This window comes from Rhea americana, unplaced genomic scaffold (assembly GCF_003343005.1).
Source record: "Rhea americana isolate MKP2758 unplaced genomic scaffold, rheAme1 scaffold_12, whole genome shotgun sequence".
Taxonomy (NCBI): domain Eukaryota; kingdom Metazoa; phylum Chordata; class Aves; order Rheiformes; family Rheidae; genus Rhea; species Rhea americana.
Window position 1 is genome coordinate 4,656,659 of NW_028185261.1, and position 7,834 is coordinate 4,664,492.

The 7,834-nt window shown below is 43.5% G+C and overlaps 3 protein-coding genes across 3 annotated transcripts in view; all 3 read left to right on the plus strand.

Moving 5' to 3' along the window:
- The window catches only part of LOC146600541 (titin-like), a 242,582-nt gene that overhangs the window by 34,867 nt on the left and 199,881 nt on the right, over nt 1-7,834 (plus strand). Inside the window, exon 44 of the mRNA XM_085321165.1 lies at nt 4,094-4,150. Coding sequence (XP_085177291.1) covers nt 4,094-4,150 — 57 coding nt within the window. The remainder of the gene's footprint in view (nt 1-4,093; nt 4,151-7,834) is intronic.
- On the plus strand, nt 633-3,766 carry LOC146600542 (striated muscle preferentially expressed protein kinase-like). The gene is made up of 3 exons (XM_085321060.1): nt 633-840; nt 1,441-2,022; nt 3,153-3,766. The coding sequence occupies exons 1-3, from the start codon at nt 633-635 to the stop codon at nt 3,764-3,766; spliced, it is 1,404 nt and encodes a 467-aa protein (XP_085177186.1).
- LOC146600543 (uncharacterized) overlaps nt 5,199-7,834 on the plus strand; it is a gene marked incomplete at its 3' end in the record, with an annotated part of 4,854 nt that continues 2,218 nt past the window's right edge. The window contains exons 1-2 of the mRNA XM_085321070.1: nt 5,199-6,413; nt 6,606-7,698. Coding sequence (XP_085177196.1) covers nt 5,199-6,413; nt 6,606-7,698 — 2,308 coding nt within the window. The remainder of the gene's footprint in view (nt 6,414-6,605; nt 7,699-7,834) is intronic.

Sequence of the window (7,834 nt, forward strand, 5' to 3'; positions counted from 1 at the left end):
TATTAGAATCTGGCATGTCCCAAACATGGTAGAAACCCTCTTTCTAATGGAAATAGATTCAATAGATTTGAGTTGCTTGTGAGGAGAAACTAGAAACAGTTTTAGTGAATATAAGGTATTCTGAAAGTGCTGAAAACATGTTGAATAAAGGTGTGAACCAGCCTTACATAGCTGAAAAGAAATAGCTTATATTCATATGAATTGTTACAACATTGACAAAACCTTTAGAACAGAAATATTGACTGGAAAATTTGATATTTAAATTTTATATTCTCAATGTCTATTAACCATAAATATTTCCTTTTTTTTTTTTTTTTTTTTTTTTTTTTTNGCAACAGATTTTATAAATGGTGAATTAGAATGATTCATGGTGTTAAGTTGCAAGTTAGAAAAAGATCTTGAATGAGAGAGAAAACTGATTGTAGTGTAGGGTAACAAATTAAAAGTTGGCATGCTTCTTTTCAGGATTTAAAAAGGTTGAAGAAGTTACATCAGAGTCCCATTGGCATGTTTCTTCATCTGTTTCACTTAAGGAGGAGTCTGTTGGCCAAAGGCCCACCTTTATCCAGCCTATTTCAAGCTGCAGGGTATGCAGCGGGGAAACTGCCAGATTTCAAGCTAGAGTCTCTGGCATGCCCAAACCAGAAATACAGTGGTTTCATAATCAACAGCTAATGTTGCCAACAAAAGACATAGTTTTCCACTTTGATGAGTCTACAAGCACAGCTATGCTGATAATAGTAGATGCTTTCTTAGAGCATGCTGGTCAATACTCTTGCAAGGCAAGAAATAGTGCTGGAGAAACAACTTGTACAGCTACACTTACAGTGACTGCAGAAGGTAAAGCCCCATTTTTGCTTCAGAGGGATGCAGTTTGTTATACATCACACTTTCACATTATTACTAATATTCTTCTTTCTTCATTTCATACCTTTTCTTTCATAGCTAATGTTAGTAGTACTACTTGTAACCAAGCCACTCTCATTTCTTCCATTTAGACTGCAGTATATTTGGAGATTTGCAAATTTGTATTTTGATATAGGTCAGAAAACAGAATCATTGTGCTGAAGGAGTACATACTTTTAAAACCAGGACTTAAGTGATGTTTACAGCATTACTGATGTACTCAGCACTATCCTATAGCAAAAAGAGAAAATACCTCCTTAAAAGGYGTTGTAACAGGTTATCCAGTACTGAATTGGAGAACTTCAGTGGAAGAAGAGACAAACATCAACTGTCTCAACTGCATGACTAGATTAGGCATCATTTGTCATTCATATATTCTTTGTGTCAAGAGCATAGTGCATCTGGCATGCTAAGTTTTCAAATGAAGATATTTCATTTTCATCCTCCATGCTATGTGATATTGCTCAGAGCATGATCCAGTAAAGTTCCTTAGATATTAATATTATTGTTATTTTTTGTTACTTGATTACACAGTGCAAGCCCTAGATAGGCAAAGTTCTGGGAAAGATGTAAAAGAGTCTAACTGGCCACAGGCAATATCAGAACTTCATGTTCCTCCTTTCACAAAGAAGGACATTAAAACTTATCAAAAAGAATTTAAATCAGTGCAACAACCATCACAGGAATTGGGTATACAGGTTTTTGAAAGTCTATCGGAAAGTTTGACCATGAAAGCTACGTCAGTTGAAGAAACAGAAGCCATGCACACAACGATCCTTTCCCAGACATCTCAGAGCACCAGGATCTCTATGGCCACTGCTCAGGAAATGAAGGATAYACCTCCAAAGATTCTCCTGCAGCTCAGAGACCTAACTGTGAAATGCGGTGACACTGCACAGTTCATATGTGCCTTAGAAAATGAATTTTTCTCCAAGTTTCTTTGGGCCCACAGAGGTGAAAGAGTAGAATTATCTGAAAAACTGAAGATATCACAAAATGGAAGTGTCCTGCTGCTCACARTTCTTAATGCCCAGATGACAGATCAAGGACCATACAGCTGTACTGTATACAATCATCACGGAGAGGCAACAACTACTGCAGTACTAACTGTCAAAGGTGGTTATCTGACTTTTAACATTATGACTTACCTTTTTCAACCTCATTATCACCACCCCAGCTCACTCACATTTCCCTTATTACCAGTATTAATTGAGAAAGCTGTAGTCATAATGCTTTGGACTTTTTTCCCCTACATTTAGAGCTCTATTCATAAGTGGCATGTATGGCACTACCAGGAAGGTAGTATTGTAACTTGCTTGGAAASTCTGTCATGTTTCTTCCCAGCAAGCCACAGCTGTATAAGGCTTTTTATTCCTCGTATCCTTTATGATGCGCAGTGAGACATAAAGCAAAAAGGATGGCAGGAATTTTTGCATTTTGAAATGATTCCTGAAGCTGGAGTTTAAGGAGGAAGATAATGTCAGATTAGCATTATTGAACTAGGTACCTGCTCATTCCAATTTGTATGGGACCAACTTGTTTTTCATATGTCAGGCAGTCAATATGGGACAACACACCTGAAAGGATTAATAGATGCAATTTTTGTCTCTTTCCAAGAATGTATTACTGAGTGGTCTTCTACCCTTCACTTTCTCTGAAATGCAGGTATTTATTTTTGTTAAGACCCCTTCCCCTTCTTCCTAACATCAAAGTATTAAAATCTTGGTAGTGTTACCACTTATAGCAATGATTTTGGACTATAGATTCTCTGATGTGATGTTCTTTGGCAGTGAAGACCCAAAAGTGCATTGTTGCCCCAGTTTTGCTGAGCCCAAAGGAATCAACTGCAGAAGAATAAGATGAATAATGATGAAGCCGTGCCGTTGTGTCACTGATTTGGCACTTTCAAATTGAAATTTATGTCTTCACTGCTAAGCTTCAGGTCATTCTGCATTTCCACAATTTTCTGCTGCTTTCTTCTATGTTCAGAGGAAGAACATTCAATTGAAGCTTTTATTAGCTCTTATGGATCAAATCTTGGTCCCTTAGGTTTAAGTGGGAACTAGACTTAGCCCCGTATGAATAGAGCTCTTAAATGTGTAATCATTTGGGTATTTAATAGCCTTATTTTAGCACTAATATGCTGGAAATTCTTTTCAGTACTAATGACCTTTTTTCCCTAAATATATTTTTTATTCCTGGAAAACATCTGACCTAATCCTTTTCCTAACTTTATTCTTACCTAGCTAAAGAAGCACAAGCCAAAGCAGTAACAAAAATTACCCTTGAATCAGATACTAAAAGCTTTAAAGCAACCAAAGAGTGTCAGTTTAAGACATCTGAAGTTAAGCAAGAATCTTCCAAGAAAACCTCCAGCTTGTTCATAACTACATCCCAAAGACCACAAGAACCTGAGAAACAAAGGAACAGAGTCTACTATCCTGATGTTGTGCCATGTGAAGATATCACAGAAACTGATGCCGAAGCACCAGAGTTTCTTGAAACTCTGCCTCCAGAAACCACAGTAAAAGAAGGAGATGATGTGTTACTCTTTTGTATAACGAAGGGCATACCTACACCTTGTGTGATCTGGCTGTGCAATCAGCTAATAGTTGAGGAGTCTGCATTGTGTTCCTTAAAACACGATGGGCCACTGTGCAGTTTAAGATTATTAAAAGTTGGTCAGAACCACAGGGGTGTATACAAGTGCAGAATAGTTAATTCTGCGGGACAAGCCGAGTGCAGCACCCATCTGAGAGTGACAGGTTGGCAACTGCATGTTCCTTCCAAGTATCAATTCCTCCTGTATAGCACCATTGCATTCAAGTACATTCATTCCCTGGGAGATAATAAAGAGTGAGAAGCATCTTACCAGTCTGTGGATTGCTGAGTGTTTTCCTTAGGCATTTAAGGCATGATAAAGGCATGTTATGTTAGAAATCTTCCCCCGCCCTTCAAAAAGGAAAGTAAAACCTGTAGAAAAGTGTACATTGCAAACAAGTTTGAAAGCATTCAGTCACTTTGTTCTCAAGATTTATCAAGCGCTTGAGTTGTTTGGCATGCTTTTATGTGTACGTTTTTGTGAATTTCTGTATCATTGCAACAGAGACTGAATGTTCTTACTTCATAATGAGTTGATTGGCATGTTTAGCAATTAAGTTCAAAAATCTTTGTCTTTTTATTCTAGCTCCTGAAAAAATTATTCATGAGAAGGTAGAGGAAGAAATTGAACTGGAAGTGAAAGGTACAGTCACTGATAATGTTACATTGAAGTAGACAATTAGTACCAGTAATTAGTAACATTGTGAAGGGCTTTTATTTGCTCACATATAGTGTCTGATGGGGAAAGTATAAAAGACTTTGAAAGATATTGGAATATGCTGCATGTTTGTTTTGATATGCAAAGGGTTACCTGCATTATAAGGTTATTTAAGTTTTAAAATATGTTTAAAACTTTAAATTTATAATTTTGCAGCTCTATTCTTAACTTCTACTTCATGCTTTGCAGCTGTTCACAAAGCTTTTATTTCGTCCATTTCCTTTTGAATGCATGGAATAGTTTACTTCAGAAGGAAGTTAAAAATATCTTAATAATATGAATTTTAAATAAGTTAGCAACCTAACATTAATCAATTCAGTGGACACAATTAGATGGATAGGGTATATCAGAAAGCATTTGTTGTTGAGGAAATGTGAAAGCTTACACATTCTCATTGATTCCTTGCACTTTATTTATATACATTAATTCATCTTTATACATCTCTTACCTTGGCTTGCAGATAGCACATATGGTCCATGTTGCTTGCTTTTTTTCCTGTGCATAACACTGTGAAGTTAGTGGCTGTATTAGTTCGAATAAACGCCTTCTCATTTCATGTTAGCTAATTACTTACGTTTTTTGTATATCTTTCAAAATATTTTTTCTCAATTGTTTGAACATTTAATCCACCACTAGAAGGGTCAGAAAGGGCGTTTATTCTACTGTCTGCAAGTCAGGTAAGATTTTCTTCTTTGCCACCCAAAGACATACACAGCTTTTCCGGTCAGCAAAACATACACGCAGAGGAACGTGTTATTTTGAAATTCATTTTTGTTTGTTCAAGAAGAAATTTCCACAGTCTGAAGAAAGAACAGACAACGAACGATTTTCGTGTCAATCTTTAAAACAGAGCAAGGCTTTGCGTTTATTCGAACAAATATGGTGAGTGAATTACTTTTTTTTCCTGGGTGTGTGATGAAATCTGTTGCATGCCCATTATTTAATTCAATATATTGCTATTTTTTTCAATCAGATGGTAGACCGAGTGGGGCACAGTGTAACTCAGTGTCCTTCTTTTGCAGAGCAGCACAGTGAGACGACCCTCGAGGGATCCGGGGAAGCGGCAGCGCTGGCTTGCCCCCAGAAACGCAAACCGACCTTCACGCAGGGCCTCAAGTGTAGGTCTGTCTTGGAGGGGGACCCTGCGCTCTTCCAGTGCAAGCTGGTGGCATGCCCGCCACCCCACATGGCCTGGTTTCACAACAACCGGCCAGTCCATCAGGACTGGCGCAAGGTGATCCGCACCGAGAGTGAGGCGCACACGCATCGCGCCAGCCTGGAGGTGCGGGACGTGCGGGAGCGCGATGCTGGCAGCTATAGGGTATTTGCAATTAACAGTGAGGGCTCAGCTGAGTCCACTGCCTCGCTGCTGGTGGCACACAGTGGGGAGCAGCAGGGCTTGGGCCTGGCAGGGAAGGCRGAGTGGATGCGGGAGAGCTGGGAGTGCCTGCTGCAGCAGCGGCAGCAGGACCGGCTGCGGGTGGTGCTCCGCTGCACCGGCTCACCCTTTGACAAGAGGCAGGAGGCTGAGCAGCTTCTGCGAGACCTCTCCCAAGGCCGGGGCATGGTGAGGACCATCCGCTTCCAGAGGCTACCRCCTGCAGGGTCTCGCCACCTGCGGCTGGCGTGCAGCAGGGAGCACAGTGGCATGGTGGTGGATGGTGAGGAGCTGCTAGATGAGGAGGTCCGCAGGAAGCTGCGGCGGCTGCGGGAGGCAAAGAGGGCGGCACTGGAAAAGAAGAGGGACTCCCTCACCTCCCTGCCTGCGGAGGGCCCTCCTGAGGAGCCTAGTCTGCCTGAGGTGCCTGTCACAGCAGATAGCTCAGAGGCCCTTGAGGTGCAGGCAGTGATGGGGCTCAGTGGGCCCAAGGCAGCAGGCAACAGGCGGAAAGGACCAGGTGGGCTCCTGAAGCCCTGCCCACCCCTCTTTGTCCAGGAAGTCGAGCCCCAGGAGGGCACTGAGGGGCAGAGTTGTGCCTTCTCCTGCCTCTTCCATGGCCACCCACAGCCCACAGTCACTTGGTACAACAATGCTGAGCCCGTGGCGCGCATTCCCGGCACTGCTGTCCACACCACGGAGTGCCGTTCCACACTTAGCTTCCCAGCCCTGCTCCCACAGCATGGTGGCACTGTGACCTGTGTGATCTTCAACCCCCTGGGAACAGCCAGCACCTCAGCTGCACTACACGTAAGGCAGCTGACATTGCCACTCCACGAGACTGTGGAGGAGGAAGAGCAAGAGAAGGTGGAAGAGAAGGAAGAGGAGGAAGTCAGCCTGGCCTTTGCAGCAGAGCAGGAGCTGCTGAGTGCTGCTCCAGACTCAGACCTGCTGTCACTGCCCGTGGAAATCAAAATTACTGCCCCCACTCCAACGCCAGAGCAAGACRTGGAGGTGAGGGAGACCATGCAGCCCCCTCCAGACCAGGCTGTTCCTGCCATAAAGCACAAATTCAAGTTTTCCTTTGATGTGGGAAATGAGCCACCTCAAATAGTGGCAGAAGCCCCAGCACACATCCATTGCCATGAAGGAGAGACAGTGGTGCTGGACTGTGCTGTGTCCGGGAAGCCACCACCATCTGTGGTCTGGTTCCTGAATGGCCAGAACTTGTCTGCGAGCAAGAGGCTTAGGTTTGAGGAAGGCGAGGATGGTACACACCGCTTACATATCCGAGGGGTCTCTGTCCTGGATGCCGGGCTGTATTGTTGCGTGGCTGAGAACGTGGCAGGAAGAGTGCAGACTGCCTCCAAGCTCTCAGTGCAGCCCAGTGCACCCAGATTGTATAGCACGGATGAAGGCACTGAGGGAATGCCCACCATGGAACATGCCATGCACCTCCAAGGCCTCAGCACAGTTGGTCAGGAGGAAGAGGATCAGATCACATTCTCCAAAGAGCAGGAAGGCCACCTTCCCTGGTCCCTGCAGCTGTCTGTATCTCCCGCTGAGCACTCAGAAGAGGGATGCCAAGATATCAAGAGTGGTGAGATGAAGGAAAAAATGGTGCTGGATGCTATAGAGTTTTGTGCAAGGCAGGGGATGGGTTATGCAGAGGAGAGTATAGGGGATGTAGATGGCATTTCTGAGATAAGGCAGCCCAGGGAAGAAGCAGTCCCTGAGAAACACAGCTTTGGAACTGATGCCACCAACTTGCACCACATCATGTCCGGTGAGGAGAATGAAATGGTGGCTAAGGACTCAGGCCACTTTTCAGAGGAGCTGGAGGCTGAAGGAGACAAGCTGGGCCTACCTACAGACACTCTGCCCTGCGACATGTTGGAGTCACCATTTGTGGAAGTGAAAGGTCAAATACATATCTCTGAGCAGACTACTCCAGAACAGGAGTGCAAGAATCCACAGTTTTTCATTCCTATATCTCCAGCGGCACAARAAGAGAGGAATTGCAACTATATGGTGGAGAACAATGCCTCTGCCTGGGAGASAGTGCCTCCTGATGCACCTCCTGATGCACAGCCAAGTGAGTACCCCCTGCAGGACATTACAAGCAGGCACACAGAGGAGCAGTCTGGCTATTATGATTTCTGTGCAGAAGAGAAGCAGGAAGAACAGGTCAAGAAGCAAGAGAGATCAGTAGATATTGAACAGGACATAGA